This window comes from Malurus melanocephalus, unplaced genomic scaffold, assembly GCF_030028575.1.
Source record: "Malurus melanocephalus ecotype Western Australia unplaced genomic scaffold, MMel_1.1 scaffold_13, whole genome shotgun sequence".
Classification (NCBI taxonomy): Eukaryota; Metazoa; Chordata; class Aves; order Passeriformes; family Maluridae; genus Malurus; species Malurus melanocephalus.
The window spans coordinates 554,435-577,181 of record NW_026623245.1 but is presented as its reverse complement, the minus strand read 5'-3'; the positions used below and the strand labels follow the sequence as shown (position 1 = coordinate 577,181).

General features: G+C 45.1%; 1 protein-coding gene across 1 annotated transcript in view; it reads right to left on the bottom strand.

The window, feature by feature from the left end:
- XRN2 (5'-3' exoribonuclease 2) overlaps positions 1-22,747 on the bottom strand; it is a 35,102-nt gene that overhangs the window by 1,948 nt on the left and 10,407 nt on the right. The window contains exons 16-29 of the mRNA XM_057381740.1: positions 22,219-22,337; positions 19,806-19,941; positions 17,506-17,613; positions 17,330-17,419; positions 16,783-16,855; positions 15,566-15,649; positions 13,811-13,908; positions 13,649-13,728; positions 12,465-12,521; positions 11,838-11,906; positions 11,605-11,739; positions 10,602-10,729; positions 6,223-6,283; positions 1,948-2,086 (exon numbers count right to left, since the gene is read on the bottom strand). Of these exons, the coding sequence (XP_057237723.1) occupies positions 1,948-2,086; positions 6,223-6,283; positions 10,602-10,729; positions 11,605-11,739; positions 11,838-11,906; positions 12,465-12,521; positions 13,649-13,728; positions 13,811-13,908; positions 15,566-15,649; positions 16,783-16,855; positions 17,330-17,419; positions 17,506-17,613; positions 19,806-19,941; positions 22,219-22,337 (1,377 nt within the window). The remainder of the gene's footprint in view (positions 1-1,947; positions 2,087-6,222; positions 6,284-10,601; positions 10,730-11,604; positions 11,740-11,837; positions 11,907-12,464; positions 12,522-13,648; positions 13,729-13,810; positions 13,909-15,565; positions 15,650-16,782; positions 16,856-17,329; positions 17,420-17,505; positions 17,614-19,805; positions 19,942-22,218; positions 22,338-22,747) is intronic.

Sequence of the window (22,747 nt, the reverse complement as noted above, 5' to 3'; positions counted from 1 at the left end):
AATTATTTATGCTGCTACGTGTCACCACTTCCACTTGAATCCCTTTTCAAGGCTTTAAAGCTTTGAAATTTTCAGGCAGCAAGGCCGGATTCAATGATTAGGTTGGCACCCTAAACCCTTTCAGGTACCTTCTCATTTCACTCCAGCCTGGAGGAAATAATGACATCTGAAAGTTCATTTAAAAGTAACAACAGCAGAAAAAGACAATGCAAAAATGTAAAATTAAAAGGGAGATAAACATTTGCAGCACAACTGCAAARGGAATTTTTTAAGGAAGCAAATTTACTGGAGATGAAAGATTTGTCCTTAATCATGGACCCATTCTGTATGTGAATAAAAATAAAAGGGTTTTACTACGGGGTTTTAATGTTTCCTGCACCGGCAGATGGGTCCATGCAAGTGTCAGGGGAATTCTATTTTGGACAAGAAAACACCATGACTCAAGCTGTGGATGTCCACAAGGCTYCCAGGCAGCATTCAAAGCAGAAACTAAGAGGGACACCCTCCCTGGGCCCCCACTGCAAACTCTGCTGGAGTGACTATTCCTGCTCCCCTCACGATTCCAGCTGCTGGATCTTCCAAAATTTAAGGCTGGGAATGAACTGCTATAAGCACAGATTTCTTTAGCAAGCTTATCGTGCCCGGGATGAAGGCAGAGAAGGGTGTGCCATGGCAGACAGACTTTTTCAAGTATCCATTTCCCAGACTAATTAAACCCTGCCCAGACTCCAYGGGACAAAGATCCTCCACTGATTTTTCCCCAGGAGCACATGGATTAGTGCAATCAGGCATTTATTCCTCTGACTCTGGGGTTTTGAGTAAACCTGTGTAGCACAAAATACAAGATTTCTGAAATCTGATCCTATCAATGCACCTCGTTCAAATTTAAAACACATTTTAAAGCACCACCAAGGACTGGGGCCAAGGTTCAAGCCCCGCTATTTCCCTGTGATAACCCACATTGTAGAGTTCTGTTTCCAGTCAAAACCAGTGCTGACAGATTGGTACTGGTGCWGTGCCATGTAACACACATCTGGTAYTAGGGAGGTGGGCAGGCTGGGAGGAATAAAATTAAACCTAGGAATGACTAAAAAGTGATTTGTCCTGGGCTGAATCAGGCCCTAGCAGAAGGCACATTTCCATCAGTTTGTGCCTTAAAAGACGGGGCAATAGGGCTGTCACCCTCCCCCTCCCTGGTACTGCTTAGTAACCTTCCCACAGTTTTGACTTCCCCAAACAGCAGCAGAGCTAAGCATTTAATCTAGAGATCTGAAATTTATTTTAAATGAGTATTTAGCAGTGTAAACACCCAGAGTTCTCGTACAACAGCATATGCAGATCGTATTTTACTGGGATCACACACCCCCAAAAATTCCCTAACCAAAGTCACCTGCTTCTTTCAAGCAGCATCTTCCCTCTGTGGCATTTTCATGAACTGCTGCCCAAGTCACCTGTAATGTTGGCTGAGGTTCTMCCCTCACGTTTGCCTGTTTCCATTTAACACAGAGCTATTTCCACATGTTTATTCCTCCGGCCACGAGAATCCAACATTTGCATTAAGTAGTTTTATCAGCTCACAGAAAGCCAATAAACACTTGAGGGGAGAAATCGGGGAARTTGTAAGAATCTGCATTTTAAACACACTGGGGAGGACCCAAAAGGTACAGTAGGCAGATCTCCTTGTGGAAGACTGGTTGGAATACTTGCCTCAGGCTGCAGGAAGCATGGGACTCAGGACAATGTTTGATAAGTGCTAATGAACACTGGTGGTACAGTCTTGTCCACGGGCTGGACAAGGCTGGAAAGTCACCTGTCCGTGTGTGGTGACACAGTGACACAAAAACCAGCTTGGGAATGCCACACTCCCTCCCTCCCCACAGCCACAYAAAAAGGAAACTTTTCTTGGGAGAAGAGTACAATGTACCACCTGGGGCCCTGTTTTCCTACCTGTCTTCCCCTGTCCATGCGATCCTCGGGTCTCTGTGGRTATCCCATGGGTCCCAGCCCCTGGTACTGAGCCGGCTGGAACTGATTCTGGGATTGCAGCATGCGGTTCCAGGCCAGGAGAGGAGTAGCTCCAGCAGTTCTGTGCAAGGAAAAACACACTGCAGTGTGAACTTGGCTGCTGGAGGGAGTCCCACAGCACAGACCCACACCTGGATTTGTCCCAGGGCTGAGCACAGATGGCCAAGCGCTAGAGAGAAACCAAGTGTTAGAGAGAATATCTTCCCAAATCCTCCTAAAGGCCACCTTTGCTGGCCACWTCCTTCATCAGAGCGTGAAAGCTGCACTGCCACAAGCAGCAAATTCAGCTGCACCCAGCAGATTTTTCCAACATCCTGGAAGGCTTCCGTGCACCTTTTATTCCAGGAGAGGATTTGCGATCCCAAAGGTTCCCCAGCGCCCCAGGGGTAAACAAGTGCCACACGGGAGCCGGGGGCTTTCTTCTCTGAAGGCCCAGACTCTTTCTGGGAGTCCATTCTTCCCAGTTAATTGCAGGTTGCAAATGAATTCTTACGGCGAGCATTGGGAATCTAGGGTAGGGGCCTTGGCTGCTTTTTCCCATCCATTATTCTGCTCAATATGTCAGGAGGTCTGATCGGGAAGAAACCTTTTCAAGTTCTATTGATGCCGTTTTCAATTGACCACGGTGACCTAGCAACATAAGCACTAATTGGCACGGGCTGACTGACATTTGGTGTACAGTTTATATGGGAACACAGATCCGACATCCATTATGGCCCRGTTTGCCAGCCCGGATTACCCACGGCAAGAAATGTTTTCATTTCCTTCAAGTACCCCATCCAACGTGACAATTAGAAAGCAACAGGTAGAACRTGTCCAATATTGTTTGATTAAAAATATTTAGGGAAATGCTACAGGCATGATCTGGTTGTTAAAGCAGAGCAGGGGTGAGRGACAATTCCTTAAAGGATTCAGAGCAGGTGGGCTCTGCAGGACAATATGATGTTGTGAAGGAAAAACTGGAGAGTGGAGACAGTTAATCATTCCTGACCCCTGCTGAAGAGGGACTTGGCTGAGCAGAGCAGGGCCAGCCTGGAGGGAGATGGGGATAGCAGAGAGCACAGCACTGCATCCCAGCTTTGGGATGGGGAGAGCAGAGAGCACAGCACTGCATCCCAGTTTTGGGATGGGGAGAGCAGAGAGCACAGCACCACATCCCAGCTTTGGGATGGGGAGAGCAGAGAGCAGGAGTCCTGCATTGCAGGTGTACCTGCTGCTCTACACATCACCCTGTGCCTCTCCAAAGAGCCTCTGGCCAGATGTGCTGGATTTCAGCCCTGGAGGCTCCCTCCAGAGGCAGCCAGACTCGCAAACATCCTGGCAGCCCAGGAAGGTGTGACTGTCCTGGCCAGGACTCACAGCCGGCTGCACAACACCGGGCAAACGGAGCTTTGAGAATGGAGGGAGAGGTGCTGGAAGGGGTAGGACTTCAAACTCGCCTTGCACCAGCTGGAACAGAGGCTAAGCTGGAATCCAGACAGGTAGATGTGAAATTAAATGGATATAACCAGGCATTTGGGATGTGAAGGTGTTGTGGTTTTGTACCACAGGCTGCAAGGGCAGATGCTCCACCTGGTCATGGCAGGGCCTGCCTGGATTTCAGGAAGGCAGAAGGAACTCCTGGTGTCTCCAGAAACAGGTAACTTACTTGTTTCCCATTGAGAACAGCACTATCCTATCTGATAAATACGATGTGCAGAATGGACCTGCACAAAGGCTAAGGGGTGACACTGAGTTGCATGCTTTGCTTTTCACTCCAGAAATGCACAATGTCACCCAAATCCTCCTCAGAAGGGGCAATGCTCTGGTTAAAGCTAGGAGCACATTACATTTGTGGGGACTAAGCACTCAAAAGCAACATTCTAAGTTCATCCTTGGCATGAAATAAATTCCTCTTTGGTTCATATTTACTCCTTTTGATTAAATATTTTGAGAAGTAACTTTTTTCCCCTCATGATTCCTAGAAAACAGCAGACTCTCCAGGAAAAATACACTGCTCAGCCTAAGGAAAACTACTGGCAATTACCTATGCAGCCCCACTTCTGGGACTTTCATTAACAATCATTCTATTCTGCCTCTACAACAAGCGCTGATGATAAATATGACTGAGGGTCACAGGCCAGCACTTGCTCCATGCCTGGAATGGGCAAGTCTGACACAAATTTCTTTTAATATTAATAGTTATTTGGCACAGAGATTAATCTTTTTTAACTGTTTGGTGAAAAGTTGGGGTATTTAACAAATTAAGCACAACAACACTAACATCACTGCTTTGTTGGAGCATTGATTGGTGATTTCAGTTATCTGAGGGTGGGGATTTGTACACAGCAAAACTGTAACAAAAAAAAAACAACCTGGAAAAAACCAAAAAAACCAACTTGGTGCCACTTGGAACACCCAGGGTAGTGGGAGAATTACCCACATGCACTACCCACAGTTACATCAACTCAAACACATTCAGGAGAATTCACACCTCAGCCACTTTGGAAATCTCTCCTATGAACAATTAAGCAAAAGGATTTGCCTAACCAGATGACACATGTCCATCAACCAGGTAGCAAATCTCCCTCTATAAACTCTGGACTGGCTCAAAAGCATGAAAGGATCTCTGCAATGCCCACGAACATCAAGGACACCAAAAATCCATTTCCCTGATGCACATCAAGGTGCATCACTAGATTTAAAAGCAAGAAATCCTACACAGGAGCATCTGAAGCTGCAGCAACAAGAGGAGACAGCAGTCTGGRGAACCAACAGCTCCTAGGGAATGAATGGGAAACTCAAAATGCCTCAAACAGGTTCAGACTTTTGTTCCTGTACCAAGTCAGTGTTTAACCTTCTGCTTAAGTCTCCYTGCTTGCCTCTGTACAGCAACTAAACATCAGCTCTAAGCGTGTTTGATCCGCTTCCCAAATCCAAAACCTTYCAAGAAGACAGCAAAATTATGTGTCCTCGGTGCTGGCAGAGCTTTTCATAAACCCTCCAAGGTGTAACAAAGAGAAAGCAATGACAAGTGACAGACCTGCAGCAGTCCTTCACAAATAAAAGTATATAAATTGGATTTAATTAAGGGGTGGGAGTAGCGGCTCCCATGGTCYGAGTAATATTAAAGTGTGCATTATGAATGAATCTTGCCTTACAATATTCCACACAGATGAGGCACAGGACAAGGGAGCCAGGCTTAGTTCAGTGGAGATCAAAATGGTTGCCATGGAAAGTGACTGTGGAGAGCTCAGTAAATTCCCCAAAAGCCCCATATTTTCAATGGTGAACATTTGCAAATAAACCCAAGGGAAAAAAGCTGTGCCTCAGAAACTTGTCTCCCTCCTCCATAAACATAAATAAATGTTATTATTCATAGCTGCCACAGGTAGCCCGGGTTTATTGAGCCCACCCCACTGAAGGACACACAAGCCATCAATGAGGGGACGCATGTAAAACATCCCTGATTATCAAACCATGTCACATTCCTTCTATTCGATGGCACTTATTGGGCTGCAGATTCCATAATCCTTCCCTGAGTCCCTTCTGCATTTAATTCAGTTCAGCCTTAAGTAGTTAAAGAAACTGTTTTCAGTGGCAACTAATAACTACTGACCTACAGTGACACTGCCCTACAATGGGCTTGTCAGGCCTGAAAAACTTGTACCAAAGAAGCTGATTAGGACTTCAAGAGGTTTGTAGCAAGAATCAATGGCTGGTCTGTGCTAATGCTGCGGCTGCGGCACAGGAATGATAAAAGTGGAACACCATTAGTTATGCCTCATTAAGCTCCACAGCCCTCCTAAAAAGAAATTTGTTTAGCCTGTCCAAAATCTAATGCAGTTTTAAGCTCTCTGTGTTCAATTTCATAGTATYTCAAAAGCTTCAATAAGATAAAGGCCAAAGAACCAAGAACGGTACCAAAGCACCAACAGTAAAGTTAATTTTGAAGCCCGAGTTTTAATGGAAAGTGTTTTTCCCTCCTTTTTTTTAATACAAAGTACTCGAGCCTTTTAAAGGATGAACACCACGTAGTGGCCTCTTAAAACATCAATAAATCATGGACATTAATTAACTCAAAAAAACTGCTGTACAGCATCATTTCAACAATTTTAAACCGCAATATTCCAAACAAAGCAGGAAAAACAAACATTGGGAAGGCTKGCAGAGCCCAGTCCACCCTCCCAGGCACATTTCACATCACTCCTGCCTTACCTTTGTGGCGTCTGCTGGAACAAGGGCGTGGGACCTCGCCAGGACTCCTGGGGTCGAAGATCTGGAGGGCAAAACAAAATGGCCAAATAAGAGAGAGAGAGAGAGAGAGAGAGAGAGAGGGAGAGAGAGAGCAAGTCGAATTCAAGAGCTGTGCTCCATTCCTCTGCGTTCCCCAGTGCTGCTTTTGGGAAGCCAAACAGGAAAGCTCAGACTGCAAGTGCCACAAACACGCTCCAAGTCATGGGTTCCTGCTGCTGACTTGGACAGAGTCCTGCTGTGAACTGACGGARGGCAACTTTTTTGGCTTTATACCCMGTAAGCTAAATAATAGAGAATTATGAATTTTAATTGCAAGAATGAGCGTTGGTCGGTGATTAAATGCTTTGCAGGTGTCTCCTCTTCAATTCTGGAAGATGCAAAAGCTTGTCTGTCACCCTAACAACTCCATATAATATTTATATTTCTCACCAGTACATCCATCTCACCAGTACTCCATCACATAAAAAATGTGAGCACTCAAATACACATCCGCCACTGTGTTACATGTTTATGACCAACAGAGCTTTAAAAGTCAAAATATGGGCCWGTTTTCCTCTGACTGGGCTAAGTTATTCCATAAAGGCAACAAAAAYAATGGCCAAAACATGGAATAAAGCAGATAGTTCTGCTTTATGTACGTTTAAGTAAGTATAGTTACATTTAGGATGCAAAAGATAAAGAAATCATTAATATAAAACATAAATACATTATCACTAAAGATAGTAAAGGTGCATTTAAAAGTTAATGTGGCCAGTGATAAGACACCAATAAAAATCCATTAATGATGTCTCAGCTAATGGAATCAGACTGAATTAAGCCTTTTTGGGGAAAACCTTGGCCAGAGCCCCAGCACTGGCGTGCAGGAGACCACCCACTCGTCCATTGTTCGTGCCACCCAAACCAGCCCCGCACAAAGGGCGAGGCAGGACCAACATTGCTTTAACAGGGCCCGCAATTAAACGCTTGTTGTCCTTCTAAATAACCTGGTCAGCAAACAGGATAAAAGCAGCAGCTCCTCAATAGCACYCGGGACGGCCCCGGCACTCGGGGCCAGCGTCAATCAAAAGCTCCAGTTTCACTGACACCTTTGATGGCTTTCAATGGCCTTCAAGTGGGACCTAATTCCAACAGCTGGTTCCAGCAGCTGGATAATGGCCGGCACACGGACACCCTGCCACGCTGCCAGGGACGAGGACATGGAAGCTTGGCCTCCCTTGGAAAGGGAAAGACGGGAAAATAAAATAAATAAGTCTGCACCTCTCTCCTAACTCTGGCTGCATTGTCTGTGCCAGGCCATGGTGAAGAGGGAACACCAAATAAATTCCCAGCCCTGGCAGCTCCGCTCTTCCTGGGAGCCTGCTGGGCAAAGCCTATGCAGCCCATAATCCTTTATGGATCCCCCATGCAGGGTTATTTATTCAGCATTATACCTATACACAACTAACTCAGCCTATGAACCTATACCCCCACCAGACACACTCACAGTTTCCAACTGATGCTCCTCAGCTCCTCTTTCCCAACCAATTTCCAGCCTGAAGCATGACCAGGACTGAAGGTGGGRAAGTGGCACTTTCCTACTGATGAGCCTGTGAATCTCAAGGGCTTTTCCATGCCTGAACAAGCCCCACCCACACAATGCCATGTTTATTTTGGAATACAAGGGGAGCGCAGCGCAAGAGAACCCACAGTGCTGCTTTGAGGGAAACGAGCAATTTTTTCAGCTGGAGCTTAAAAACCTTTACTAGTTTGGGGTAGCCTCAGAGTGTAACAGCTCTGAATCAAAACTACCCTAAAATTACTCTCTTTCTAGTAATTTCCAAGTTTCACAGACAGCAAGAGCACAGAAACAAAAGCAACATCTTGTTTCCAGACCCTTCTCCATGTAAGCAAGGACCCACCTCTCCTGCTGTAAACACACCTTTCTCCAGCTCAGCTTAAGCAAGACTTTAATGAAATCATCATCARAACATTTAAAGACTCCCTATTACTMTTCATTTGTATGGGTGACAGAACAATCTTGGAGCAAAAGAGTCCAGAGCAGTGAATTGCACTTCAGAAAGGTGAAAAACAGGAGAAGGAATGACAATTAATATTTTCTTTAGGCTGCAAAACTTAGACATTTCCCAGGGCTATAAGGCCAAAGAAACTCCCTTCTCTAGCAGCTCCTCAAGTAACAATTTATCTAATCAGGGTGGCAATCAAAGAGGAGATTTTGTGTTTACTGATTGCACTAATCAAAATCACTTTTCAAACGCAGCTAATTGACAAGTTTACTGACTGCTACGCAAGTCAGAAATCAGATGTCCTGTGCTGCAGAAGCCAAACCTGCCATTCCCAGAGCGCTGCCACCCTGCACTTGACTCCCCAAGTTATCAGCACAGACAATTATTCATCAGCTGAAAATTGGCACATCCAAGGCAAATCAGGGAGCACCGGTGAGGAACACCCCCAGCCGGCTCTTGAGGAGCAGAAGGCTCCTGGCTTGACTGTATTGCCCTTCCAGAGGCTGATTTTACTGCAGAATGTGTATAAAAATACCACACACCAAATGGAAAGTTGCCCTGCATCAATCCCACAAAATGAGGGGATTTCAACCACATCGGCTGTGTTTTTTCAGGAATGTGTGGGTTCTGGATGTTTCCCAGTCCAGCCATGCGACAACAATGRTTCTCTCACAATGGTACAGCTGATGAATACAACTTGGACACAGAAGAGAACCTGGCATTGTCCAAGGTCCAAGAGGCCTTCCCCTTTCTTCTAATTTGGTTTTCTAGCTGAAGGTACCTGTGCTTTGATGGAGACACTTGTGGGCTGAAGGGGGTGACTGCAAAAGGGAAGAAGATGGCTGTGCTGCCAGACCTAAGAACACCTTTGGGGACTCCATGCAAAACACTGTCAGGGGGAAATYGGCCCAAGTGCTCATGAATTCCCAAACACACTGTCCAGGCAGACTGCTCCCACTGAAGAAGAACCTGCAAGAACCTCACTGCAGGGAGGTCTGGGGAGCTGCTGACACTCCTCATCTTCACAAGTCTGCCAGGCATCAGACCCACACAATCTGTAATCCAGGATGGGTCATGAACTTGGTGCAGCTGAACATCCAAAAGACTGATCCCAGCAGAAACCTGGGGTTAATTCCCCTGAGGGTGTTCTTCTACCAAGAGTTTAAGCAAGTCTGACTCTACTGGTAGGAGAGGAGGTGAGACACACATGGTTCACCCAGMAGTGACAGTCCCAGGTGGGTAGGGCTGGGGCCTGGCTCTCCAGCCAGGGAGCAGGATGTGTTTTGGGAATGGTTCTAGGGAGCAACACAGGCCTCAGGCTGTTTGATCCATCCTCCTGATGGACACAAGCTGTTCTCAGGCCTCAAATAACAAGGCACTGAAAGGAAGAATCTCCAGACTCTAAGCCAAGCATTGCTGTAATTAGTTGCAAATTCTTCACACCGCAGTCAACGCAAATGAGAAGTTAATTGGAGTTTGAGTCTAATCTCCTAGGCCAGCTCAGTGTCTCAGCAGAAGAGGAGGAGAAACAGCCCAATGAAGTGCCAGAGAACACATTTGCAGCATGCMGCACTGCGGTGTCCTGTGAAAGCAGAGTGCCAGGAAGCGGCTCCGGAGAGGGCGGCTGGCGCACGACCCTGTRCTGGAAGAGCCTCTGTGTGGCAGCTCCACCTGGCTCCTCGCCCTGCTGCTCCAGACAACAGCAGGACAGCAACCTCTGCCTTGTGGAAAAAGCAGCACAAGCAGGAGGGAAGAAAAGCCCAACCAATTGCTCTGAGGTTTGCCAGGCACACCTGCAGCACAGTGACCAGGGATGGCTGTGGCACTCCGAGGGGAAAGGAGGCACGCACAAAAGAAAGCACCAGACAGTTTTCCCAAGGCCAACAGATGGRCTGGGAGTTCTCATCCAGCAGCGGCTCCAAGCCTGCTCAGTTTGAACCAAATGATGGCACTGGGGGGTATTTGCCTGCAGAGTGCTGCCTGCTCAGCACAAGGTGCTCAGGTACCACAAGGATGAGAGCTTGGGAAGTACCTCACTGGCAGAATCAGCTCCAGGAACATGGGACAGACAGAGCAATTTGGAGTGTTTCCCACAACGCACCGACACTTGACAGCTACAGCAGCACAGGAACTGCTGGGCTCCCAAAAACCACAAAAATGGTCTCTTTTTGGAGATGAATTTGAAACCGAGATGCCYGTCTGGTAGTTCTGCCTTCCCATTCCCCCCATTCTTCTTTCCAGACCACAATTAACCACAGATAAATCAGTGAAACAGACAAATAGAGATCATGTTTAGACCAACCCAGCTCTGAGAAGCAGGAAGCAAAGTCCACTTACTTGACAGCAGTTTGGGGATCTGCTGCTGCCCCGCCATGAGGGGCCTGGCGTAGGGGCTGCCATACGCTCCGAGTGGCACCGCGTTGGGATACATCCCTGGCATTCCTCTGTCCCTCGGCATCGTGTGGCTGTTACAGGTAAGGAATRGCAAGGAAGGTCAGGATACTGTGGTGAATTCCATCTCCCAGCACAGCTTCCTCCTAGCCCATCCCATGCTCCAGCCCTCTCCRGTGGGCCAGGGATGCACTCATGGATTGGGGCCCAGGCACAGGCCTTGGGAGCTGCTCCCAGGGAAATGCTCAGCTTTCCAATGACACAGCTGTGCTTTTTATTGTAACTATGATGTGGAAGGAAAGAAAAGGGCTCATAAGCGCAGCCCTGGGACAGCTCTGCTTTCCCTTCCTAAAAAGGGGTATTTTTCCTTCCTGCAGTTGCCCCCAGAGCCCTAAGTTGAAGAAGGTATTTTCTCTTCCTGAAGACACACTCCAAAGCTTAACTTTTATTTGCCAGTATTACACAGGCTCCTATAAAACATTCTCTTCTCTCACTCTGAAAAATACATGGCTCCCTGTACTCCCCAGAATGGAAACCCATTTCATTTTTAAATGCATAAAAAAATCTTCATTTTTAAAAGCATAAAAGACATTCCTGTCCTCATTAACAGTCTTAATTATCACTTGTGCACAACATTCTCATTGTACCTTATGTACTTTGGGCAAATATCCACCAAACAAGTTTTAAAAAACCCAAAACAACAGGAAAGTGAGTTAGAAATATATAGGAGGGRAAAAAATAGCAGGACACAAGCAAGRMATTACTGAAAAATTGTAATGTTCACTTTTCAGCAATACTGAATTTAAGTATCACACACTGAGGTTTCTGACATGGAACAGTAGCACCTAACCTTTGACAATCCATGCCCATACCTTTTCTTTTTTTAGTTTAAAAAGGGGAAAGGGAGGGCAGTCACCCCAGCAAGGCAGCAGTAACCCCACAGCCTTACCCCAAGGTTCTGAATGCAGACTGGTCCAAATGCACTGGTTTCCTGTCCCTGTTGAAGCCAAGCTGTGGTCTCCAAGGCCTGCCATCATTATTGGTTTTTTCCCAGTCTCCTGGCTTCAGAACTGGAGCAGGTTTCCTTAACAACAAAAACAGTTCCATAAGTGCTTATCAGAGCAAATGCTCAGATGAATAAATCAGAATTGCATTATTTGAAAGCTGGCAGCTGACACTTACTTTGCCCCAGGTAACACTGTAGCCTTGAAAACGAAGTCTTCAGCAAATTGTGGATCTTTGAAGGAGATGCTAGAAGAAAGTGTTTGAGGATTAAGTTCACTGGGTAATAAAGACACAGTGGAAAAGTAATCACTGCTTTRTTACCAAGGAAGTTAAAAGCAAACAGATGAGCAGAATAATTCCAGCTGGAATCCATGTTTTCCAGGATAAGAAAGAATGAGGCTACAAGGAAAGAGAATAATGGTCCCTTGGAAAATTCCACCTAAGTGACATGACCTGAAGAGCAGAACCCTGACTGCTCATAGTGTCTCCTAAGACAGGAAGAAAAATCCTTGTGACAGAAATGGGGAGAAGCGCAGAACAATTCCAACCTCGTGAGAGTGGAAGATGGAAAAGCCAAACCCTTCCTTTAACACMTCACTTATAGTAACAACATCCCCATTTAGGACATCCTTCCCACAGTGTTCTGACAAGGCACTCAGYATTTCTTACAGCCTCTACATGGTTCTCTAGTTGAACAAAACTGGGCTTCTTGGGAGATAAAACTGACACARATCACAAGTGATTTTCAGTGTTTTGAATGCTGTATGTTGTACACCCTTGCATTAAAGCCCAGAGTTTACTGACCTGACTGCAGAGTTCTGTGTAAGATCCCGCAGCATCGGTACAGGAGACTCCACCACCCTGGTCAAGAGAAAAACCTCAGTCAAAACACCATGGAATACATTTCTCACCATCTGCTGCTCTTTCTCTGACTGCTGCTCTGTCAACTAAGCCCACAAAGCATTTATTTCAAAATTAACTTGCCTTTCCTCTAAATCAAGTACATCTATAAACACTGGAATGACTGAATCCTTATTTCTTAATGCCACTTGTTTTGCAGCTGATGTGTGTGGATTCTCTAGTGTCTGCCTAGGGAAGGCAATGCTGGATGAGTTTTCTTGCTCCTGCTCCCTCCAAGAACAACTCTAACTTGGTGATACTCTTCACAAGCCATGACAAGAATGGAGAAATGTCTATTAATGTGACCTGGRGTACATTATCTGAGCACAGTCAGGGCAACCAATGTGTGTCATACAAAGTGAAGATTACACTGTGCATTTTTCAAGCTGGGTGCATTCTCTAGAAAACTGAAAATAGGAGTATTATTTGTATGTGTAGTTGGGAACAGTCCTGATTTTAGTGATACAGCCTAAATGGACAAAGCCAAAATATATTTAAGCTATCATTATATGGATTTTCCTTTAATGCAATGCAGGTTAGCATAYAAAAAGCAGAGTTTTGGGGTTTTTAGGCAATGTGCACTCATGGGAAGTCACATCAGCCCACATTAACAACCACAAAAGCAGAGAAGCCAAACCATGGCCTTACTGAACAAGGCCACTGAGCTCATTATTAGTTTTATTACTTTTTTTACCCAGGCCTTGTTTACCTCATAAAACAATTACTAAGCACATAAAAATCAGCCTTCCCCAGGTGAAATGAGAAACAAAAAAAGATTCCTCAGCAATTAAAAAAAACATTAGTGTTTAAAAGATATCTGAGGCTGCTTTAAAAGCAGTTATGAGTTTAAAAAAATGTTCTGAGGTTAAAAAAAAATGGGATCATAGCATGAAAATCTCACTTGCTTGGGATTTTGCACATGCTGGAGGTAACACAGGCCTGCTCTGAACCCTCAGAACCACACCTGTGGCCTTGTCAGGAACTTGAATTTACTCCTTGTGGGGCACAAAGACATTTCTGCTGGACACAGCCATAAGTGCAGRAAAGGTCCTTTAGCAGTAAGAACCCACCCCAAAGGCCACACTTACTGATCCGGGAGGACGGCGTTGTTGTTCAGGGTGAGCTTTCCCTGGATCCCATGGCACAGCTCCGGTGGGATATCCACTGGCTGTGGAGAAGGGTTTTTCAGGTGAAGAACCTCATTAGACACCCCACCTCACAAATTCCACAATTCCACAAGAGCAGCCTACCTCTGTGTTTTTGGTCTTGTACTGTTCTACAATGAAGTCGCAGAGTGGATGGTGCTTCCCGACAAAGAGAACATCACCACCGAGGCTGTTCCTTCTGCCTAGAAAAATGATGGGAACGGGGTAAGAGTTCAGAGGAAAGTGGGAAGGAAGGAATGTARCAAACCAACAGCACTGTGCTGGTGACACTTCCACAAAAACCAAGTCTCTCTGTGATTTAGGAGAAAGCTTTGAACATTCCCTGAGAACATGGGAAAGACAATATCTGAACAGAGCACGATGTGTCTGGTCACAAGGATAGCTGGCAAGCAGTAAAACAAGGGGAACCTTGTGTTCAGTGGAGGAATGCTGAGTTTAGAACAGGGTGACACTGCAGATACASACATGTCTTGGGGATGTCTTTTTATCCCACTCCATCTTTGGTGGTTTTGTTTTTGTTTTGTTGCTGYTCTCGCTACCCCACCGTGGGGATATTGTGATAGCTGACAGCCAGCCCGAGAATTCCTGCAAGAGTTGCATGGGCAGGGCAAGGGGTGGTTGTCACTCTCTCCCAGTGAAAGATCTTGGTTYTGGGAGGTGCCTGCTGTATCTCATGACAGATACAGTTGCTGCTTGGTTTTTGCCAGTTTTTTCCTCCATTTTTCCTTCTGCACTRTGACTGGAGCTTACTGGCTTGCTTTCCCTCTTTCTTGGGAGCCCAGAGCCAATGTCTGCTGCACCAAAACCTGAGAACCACCCGTTACCCGCCGTTGGGGGACTGCCCTATCTGTACAGCCCGGACCCAGGAACCAGCCATTGCCGATGAGCTACCCAGGGAGCGATCTCCTGCCTGGCCCCGCTACTCTCTGCTACTGCTTCAGGGCTCTTTGCTGTACTATAATGCAATACGCAGATCTCCTGTGGCTTTGGGCACGGGTCGGAGTCTCTGCTGCCTTTTGTCACTCCTGGGGTGAGCCAGCCCCTGCCGTCCCCTGCGGCTGCTCCGAGACCCCGTTCTACAGCCTGCCTCATCATCTGGAGGGGCACCAGCCTTGGCCTCCCCCTGTGAGGCTGTACACAAAGCCCCTCTTCCATCTTTCTCCCGCCATTGCCACCCGCCATTGCCAGTGGGAAAGGGAACTGATCTCGTGCCACAGCGCCCCCTGCCCGTGCGGCGGAACCATCGCACCCGCCCCGCCCAGGAGCCCCCAGAGCCCCTGCCGGCTGGGACCGGAACTGCAACAAAGGAGAGGGCGTGGGACTGCCTAGAGAAAGCTGTCCCTGGGTTTCTGCTTTGTTTGAYGTTGCTGCCATTTTTGTTGTTTGTGTACCTTGTTWTACATATTARTAAAGAACTGTTATTTCTTCTCCCATATCTTTGCCTGAGAGCCCCATGGTTTCAAAGTTATAATAACTCAGAGGGAAGAGGGGTCATATTCTCTATTCCMAGGGAGGTCCCCGCCTTCCTTGGCAGACASCTGTCTTTTGCAAGACAAGACAGGATTGATAAAAAAAAAACAACCCCACATACCTCCACAGCTGACCCACAAGAACCAGATATTTCTTTACAACAGAGAAACAACATTGGCCTTTATAAGCTGAACAAGAATTACAAAAACAAACCCATCAAGGATCACTGTAATTACAAGCAGCACTCATGAGGGAGAGTCTGCCATAAACTCAACCCAACCAAACATCCTGTACGCCTTGTTCATTTTGGGTGAAATTCATAGGTGGTAACAAAATCCCAATTCTTTAACAAAATACCCCAATTCTTACTCTCTTCAGGAGTGAGGTCAGGGTAYACTTCCTCCAGGGCAGCTCTGAGGCGTCGTTCATCCACAAACGGCAGTAAGGCCACACCTGGCAAAACCAAACCAGCATTTTCTAACATCTGAAAAATCCCAGARCAACCCCAAAACCAGACACTAGGATGGCAAGTTCTGATAGATTCCTTAGCCAAKAAACAGCTTTTGGCAGCTACAGAGAAGAAAACCTTACATTTCTAGAGGCTGGGAGCCTGCAAGGTGCTGAGAGCAGACCCATGAAATGGGACACTTCATTGTTCTCCCCAGTCCTGGGCAGGCACTGGGAAGCAGGAACCCAAACCCACACCTGCCTCATTTCAGAASAGGAGCAGCTCAGCAAGACTTGTCTCACTTACTCGAGTTGCTCCCCAACACAACTCAAGGCTGCTTTATTTAAATTAATTTATTAATACACAACAATGGAAGAGATCACTCCAAGCTGAGTGATGAGGAGACACAGGTATCCCTCAGGGAACAGTCATACCAGCTATTCCTTTTATGCCTGGATACTATGGGACTCCCCTCAAGATCAGAATCCCTTCCCCAGCAGCACAACKCAAACTTTTGCTTCAGAAGTCAGATCTTTTGGTGGCTTTATTCAAACAAAACCTGTCAAACTTAAGTAAAGGACAAACTAAAACTTTACCTGCAGTGTAAAGTACAACCAGACACAGAACTTGGCAGCCCTTGAAAATAAATACTCTTCAAAAAAATGAAAAGCTGCATAAATACTGTAGCTCTTTTTCCATTCTTTTTATGCTCCAAAATATTTCTATATTCCTCAAAGCATTTCTGGCATGGTACTAATGAGCCACTGATTGAGCRGAACAAGATCCATTAATTAAATGCAAAGGAGACAAAAGACAATTACAGAGGGAGGCTGATAAAAACAGAAGAATGATTAATCTAGTTCAGGATGAATTAACAAATCTAGAATGACTGCTGAAATTACCAATAATCATTGCCAATCCAAAACCAGTTACTGAACCATAATTTGCTCTTCATACTAATTTGTTTTCAAAAATACACCTGCTATAAAATACTTGTCCCYGCAACAAGTAACACAAGTTACCTTTATGACTCGGTGAAGTGTTTTAATTTTCTCAATWAAATAATCTCCTAATTTCTTTCTATTTTTACAGATTCTTAAGACTAATGTCTAAAAGAAAAAAAATATTGAAATTTCACCTTGCCAAGCATACTTCTTTCCATTCAAATCAATAGCAAARTCTTCAGGGTAGAAGTCAATGATACTTGACTCCTGGAATAGAGAAAACAAAAATCACCCTTAAAGCCAACTTTGACATGGGTTCAGAATGTCACATGGTACAAAACACAAATATMTTGGATAACAGAAACATCTTTCATTAAATGCCATTTAAGCCCAAAGTGTGGATGGGCACTTGCATTACTCAGAGATTTAAAACAAGAAATTGAGGAGGAGAAAATAATTGGGATAAGGAGGAGAGCTAATTGGGTTAAGTTATCTGCTCCCCAACTGAAGTTTTGAAGAAGACACAAAACAATCTGAAGTGTAAAGGAGCCAGGAAATGTCACCTGAATTCCAAAAAATCAGTTTTAAGGATTTTTGAAGAATCCTTGCAATCTACCAAAAGCCTTTCCTTCTGTCTGCAGCATTTTTCTGCCTGAAGTGAGAAGCAGCAGGTCACATTCACACCACTGCAAGATGACCTAAGCTTACAGACAGGAACAGGAACAAAGCACAGATTCTCACCGGATCTGTCATGAGTTTCCTCCACGTTGGCGGCAGAAAATTCCCACTGGCAGCCGGGAACACCCCCATCAGTTGCTCAAGAGGCTTGAACTGTTGAAAGCAGACAAGCAGATGTGGGACTGTTCTAATGAGARGGCAAATCAGCAGTGAATGAATCAATAAATCAAGAGCCCTACCGGTTTGGAGCCCTTCTCGAAATCTGAAGGCATGTCTGCAATTCCCTCGAAGTCTGAGGCAAAGGGAGCRTAGTGGAAAGGGTAATACCAGTTCCAGGATGCACAGCCCTGGGGCGGGGGGGAAAGAGACAAAAAAAATCAGACATATCAAAACAATTAAGGACAAAAAAAATTAAAAAACATGCAGTCACTAAACATGACAAAATGGCAGAGAGTATTTTCCTGGTGGCACATTTACACTCCTGATTTCCACGGCAAAATCCCACTGCTGATTTGGGGAGATGCGGAACACCGACCCCCASTACACTCTCCTGAGTGTGAAAACGTGAACAATACTTGATGCAGGTTGAAAAGCATTCTGGTTTCAACTGTTTCTTCTCTCTCTCCAGCACCGGCACTAATGAACACTTGGAGTAGTAACCCTTTGCTCTTTCCCTCTCGTTCTTCTGCCTTGAGCAGTGGGGAATACAAAGTGTGTCCTCCGAAAGGAGAAAATCAAGCAAACTCCAAACACACCAGAACACCGTGCACCTCCTAAAGGAAACGTGGCTCCTGGAGGTCTAAGTCAAGCTTTCACCTCCTCAGCTATTTTTCTTAGCAGCACCACTTGAAACAAAAGCCCACTACTATTTTGACTTCCAGCTCTGAACAATTAAATGTCAACGAGGCTCCTCCAGTGGTATTTTTGGTACAAAATTATAGTGCCTATAATTATTCGACGCAGTCCTTCAGACAGACTCAGAATGTTTCAAAAGCCAGGTGGATTGCTTTCATTCTTTCTCTCTCTTTATTTTTTCTTTTTTTTTCTCCCCCTCTCCAAACAGATGTTCCCAGCAGTGGGACATGCCCTGCATTATTAGCTTTCTGAAGGAATAGAAAGGCACATAATGTATTCTGGCAGAACTTTTATGGACAGCCAGCAGTAGTTRTTGGAGTCAATTTTTCTTATGGGGCAAAGAAAAAGAAAAATCAAAGAAAGATCCTCTAGCAAACCTATTTTGAAGTTCCCCAGGCCAAATGGATTCCAAATCTCATTTCCATATGAGCAGGCAGCAATTTTCCTGCAGCTCCAACCTCATACAACAGACCGGAATGGTTTTGTACTATCATAACACTGAAGGGGACAGTTTCACCTACAGCTCACCTGAAGGTCATTTCCACCCTTGGAGGAAGATGGGCACTGAGGGAGTTGTAGGAAAATACCCTCTCATGGTTAAAGAAACATGGTTTGCTTCCAGCAGACCTTAACTGTGCCCAGGATATTGGGAAWTTCCACTAGTAGAGGTACTCAGGTCCCTGGACACCTGTCCTTTGTAAAAGGAGGACATGCACACAAGGATGTGGGGAACTCAGCTTTCTTGCAAATCAGCTGCACCAGAACTTGCAAACCTTAAACTTGATAATTTTCATCCACYGTAATATGTGAGCCAGAGCCCAAACTCAAGGAATGGTTGGAGCAAGAGCGAAGGGAATAAATTCCCATTTTGTTCCATGGGGGGATGAAAAAACCTATTTGAAACTGAAGTTTTGTAGGCATGTGGGGTATCTGCCCTGCCTGTGCTCCCAGCAGGGCAGGTGGGAGCCACTGAGGAAAAATGTGCAGTTTTAACAACACAGCCCCGTGTGGAAGCTCCAGATTCCTGCTGAGACAGATAAACTCCATAGGGCTGGAGCACATTGTGCTCCCAGGTCACACAGCCAATCTAACTGTCTTTGCCTTCAGGGTACAGAACTCGTTATTAACCATCAGTGCAACAAACGCCACCATGTCCCRCTAATCTCTTGCCAATCTGACATCTCAATTATCGGAAGATTTAAATCGGATACAGATTACTTCAATCACAACACACTTCATGGAACGGCATTACAATCTATGGAGGAGACTGACAACTCGGTCCCTTTCCAATTCTTACTGGTATTCTACAGACTTTGTCCTTTGTTCTCTGATTTAGTCACTTGCAATGCCATTATTTGTGGCTATGTACTGCAAAGGGAAAACAGCAGCAGTTCTTGCTGCACCAACAAGTRCTGCTACTGCATGTGAGATACCTGAATGCAAGAATCACTGAGACTGGAAGAGACCWCTGAGATCAGAGTCCAACCTGTGACCAGTCACCCCCAGMCMGGAGCACTGAGTGCCACATCCAGCTGTTCCTTCAACAGCTCCAGGGATGGTGAAACTGCATCTGAACCCCCAGTGTCAAACAGAATGGACACACATTTATTCTTCAAAGAACCTCATGGATCTTCCATAACGAGCAACAGACTGAAACAAATTCCAACAAAAAATTTTGGGGTACCTGATAATAATATCTGAGAACCCAGCAAAGCCCTTCCACGTACGACTGCACAACCTTGCGACGGAATTTCTCATCGGATGCGTCCACATCGAATTTGTTTTTGTAGTAGCGCTGCTTCCAACCAGTTTCCCACAACCTGCAACACAACCAGGCATGGATAACATGTTAACACKGACAGGCATGGCAACAGATGCACATTTGCAGGTCTGAATTACAATGTAAGACAAAGTGGTTTTGCTACTTCACTTGCCATTTGTATACYGTTTAAATGAAAACAGGAAAAGTGATGCTCAGCAGCAACAGAGTAAAATGGGACAGTTGGCAGAACTAAGAGAGTTTTCCTGCTACTCAAAATACAAAGGCAAGGAAATAAACAATAATATCTGTGTCCTGCTGCTGTTCAGACAAGCTATGGTCACCAGCAGCACTTTCTGCAGCTCAGCATGCTGTGCTTGCTGCCTCACACCAGATGAGCTCCCTTTCACCCAGGATTTTCAGTCTCTCATGACAGAGATGAATGTTGGGATCAAAGGAGCGACCTTGGCCACAATTCATTCTTCCTTCACACAGCTTCCCCTCATGTCTGTACACAGATAGAGCAGGGAAAACAAACACTTGTTCCTCTCACACCTGGGCACCTGAATCCTTCAGCTCTGCTATATCATGTCAGGAAAAAAAACCAAACTGGTTAAACCAGATAACCCCTTAATGAGGATCTGTTTTCCTAAACAGAATTTTATTCTAAACAGGTCCAAACCTGGTATCCCATTTGCAAACCAGCACCAGATCCCTCTCCACGAAGGCTGTGACTGCTTTAAATTACACAAGGAATCCAAAACACACAAGAAACCTGCGAGATCACCTCAAACTGACTCTCCCAGAGCCAAAAATCCAGTGTGTATAACTTTAGGAGAGCCGTGATCCATTTATGCTTCCTTACACAATGCACATCCTTTTGCTTCTGCAAATAAGATCTTCTCTTGCTTCTATTTTGAGCCAGTTGCTCAGGATAGGGACACTATCTAAAATCTGGCCTAAGGTACTTCCCAACTGCTTCACACTGATGAGCAGGCAGAGAAGCCAAGAGATGTTTTCAACACTTCCAGAAATAACCAGGTGAGCAGGGGCAGAGCTCCTGGCACTGAAGGCTTTAGGGATGCAGTCAAGAACATCTGCAGGCTCCAAGCTGCCAGGCACTTGTTTAAATTAAAAAAATCTTTCTGTGAGATAAAACCCATCTGTAGCTGACTAGAACAATTTATTCTGGTTTCAAAGTCATTCTAAATACAAAATATATTTTCACAAACAACTTGGTCATATCTAGGACATCTATGCAGTTCTTTTTATTTACAATGGCAAGCATAAAATTAATTTCCACTCAGAAAAGGACATGAAAAAATATTCTGAGCTACAAGAGCTTAAATAACYGTGATTGAATGTAGCAGATCCTTTTCCTTGGCAATACCAATCCTGTTAGAACTACTGCTGCTCGTAAATCACCATAGTTCATTCACACTGTTAAAGCTTCTTTTAGAAGCTCTGCTAACACTCAGATGGAAAGGAACATTAACATTTATACCAATTTAATATAAAATTTTTGCATGCTTGATTTAAAAAAAAAAAAACAACAAAACAACAATCCATTCAGATATAGACATACAGGAAAGAAAGTAAGAATGGGAGCTCAAATATGTGATACTGGAAGAGCTGACGGGCCAGATGTCACAAATACACTATGATGACTGTGACCAAAACTCCACAAGGAAACAATGCTGAGTGTTTTCCCACATCCACCTACAGCCTGGCTCCACAGAAAACAAACCACTGTGGCTGCATTTCTCAGGAAGAGTTGTAAGGGCCCTCACTCTCAAATCAAACAGCAAGAGCTTCATTTAAACCCTTGATCAATGCAGATTCACTGGTGGTTAAYTCTCAGAAAATTCCTGTCTCAACCATCCCAGGCTCAGCCTTCCTCAGACAATGAAAGAACTCAGACAAACCAGGGCCTGCTGCAAGCCAGAGATGGAGGAGACCACTGGAAGTCAGGATGAATGCTGCTGCCCCCATGAACGCATATGAGCTGTGTGGGTTAGGAGCTCCCAGATTCCAYGGAGCAGCCGCATTCTGCTCACATAATCAGGGAATGTCTCGCCAAGCTCGGTCTCAGAGGGAGCAGTGGCTTGGAGKCTGCAAACCTGCACGCATACTAATCTGGATACTTAGGTTTAACAGCCAGAGCTTACCCATCTCRCTGGAATTTACTGGATATTCTAACCCTCCACATTAATTACCGCTGGATAAAAAGATCATAGAAAAGCATCCGAAGGCRCCGTTGCACTGAGCTAAAAGGCATTAATTAGACTGCATCTATTTCAGCAATTTGCTAACAAAGTGCTACAAAAAATGGCTTCACCTGATATTATCCTCTGGCTCAGGTTCACTGTCACTGTCCTCAGGTTTCCGCTTAATTCCTCCTCCCGGGGATGGGCTGCCATTGGGAGGCAGGCTGGTGTTTGGAAACGGTGAAGTTGTCTAGGGTCAGAATTATTACAGATAAATAGGGGGAGGGCAGGAGGAGAAGTTATTAGGCTTTTTAAATACAAGTTAAAATTAACAGCTCTGTGATAACCACAGGCCTTCTCTTCAGCTCAAAAAAAAACCTCCAGGCAAAGGCTACACAACCCTTAACCCATCAAGTCAAGGAGCAAAAAGGAAGAACTCATCCCTGTTAAAAGGCAAGCATTGATGCACTGAGGCAAAAATGTCATTGGTTTAGAAAAAAAAAAAAAAAAAAAAGATGCAATAAACAACACAGTATCAGCAGCACTGGTGAAAAGAAGGTGCTTGTGACTCAGAACTGCCAGAAATACTCTGAGTTCTTTCACAGCTGGTCTTTTGAGCTCGTCTCAAATGAATCTGTTTAAATATTAGACACCAAAAGA